General features: G+C 72.4%; 1 protein-coding gene across 1 annotated transcript in view; it reads left to right on the top strand.

Annotated features, from left to right (window-relative positions):
* The first annotated feature begins 44 nt into the window (after positions 1-44).
* The window catches only part of LOC127750508 (nucleoredoxin-like), a 22,189-nt gene continuing 21,375 nt past the window's right edge, over positions 45-858 (top strand). Inside the window, exon 1 of the mRNA XM_052272354.1 lies at positions 45-610. Coding sequence (XP_052128314.1) covers positions 215-610 — 396 coding nt within the window. The 5' untranslated portion in view covers positions 45-214. The remainder of the gene's footprint in view (positions 611-858) is intronic.

Consider the following 858-nt stretch of genomic DNA (forward strand, 5'->3'; position numbering starts at 1 on the left):
CCCGCCCTGCGCCCACCCTCCCCAATGCTCTCCCAGTCAGTCTCAGTCGGTAGCGCGGGTCTGCTGCGGCCGGTCGAGCCGAGCGTCGGCCTACCCCCGCTCCCGCGCCAAACCGCTCGGCGTCGCGGCGCTGCCTGCGCGCGAGTCGACGTCGGGACGCACGTGGCCGTCGTTGTCCCCGGGCCGGCATGCGCGGGTGACATCGCCGACCAGGATGACGTCGACGCCGTGGTACCGCGCCATCCTCGGCGACGTGCTGGCCCGCTGGGCGCAGCGGGAACAGGACGGCGACAACGACAAGGACGCGTCCTCGCCGACGGGGAGAAGGTCGTGGACGCTGGTGCCCACGGCGGAGGCGCTCGCCGGCGACCCGGAGGTTGTGGCGCTGTACTTCCCGCCGCTGCTCGGCGACGACGACCTGGCGGAGCGGCTGCTCGAGCTGCACCACCGCGTCAACGACGCCCAGGAGCCGGGGCGCGGACGGCTGCGCGTCGTGCAGGTGCTGTCCCCGCTGGCCGCCGCCTCTTCGCCCTCCTCGCCGACGGCCGCGCCCCGGCTCCACATCGAGGTGCCCTGGTTCGCGGTGCCGCCTGACGACTACGACCGGCAGGTGAGGAACGCCTGCGTCGCTTCCGGGTCCATTCCCCCCACGTTCGCGTCCGGGTCATCTTTTATGCGCGGAATCCATTCACGGGACGGATGAGCCCATCGAAGTCTCGGCCGGGGCTGCTAATTTATGCACCGCCCCCTCAAAGGGCGATAGGGGCGGAGCGATGGGACGTCCAAGCGCCCCGGCCGGGCCATGCATCACCACGGGCCTTCCCTCCTGTAATGGCCCTGCCCCGCCCCGCCTCGCCC

Source organism: Frankliniella occidentalis, unplaced genomic scaffold (assembly GCF_000697945.3).
Source record: "Frankliniella occidentalis isolate FOCC.00 unplaced genomic scaffold, Focc_3.1 Scaffold201, whole genome shotgun sequence".
Classification (NCBI taxonomy): Eukaryota; Metazoa; Arthropoda; class Insecta; order Thysanoptera; family Thripidae; genus Frankliniella; species Frankliniella occidentalis.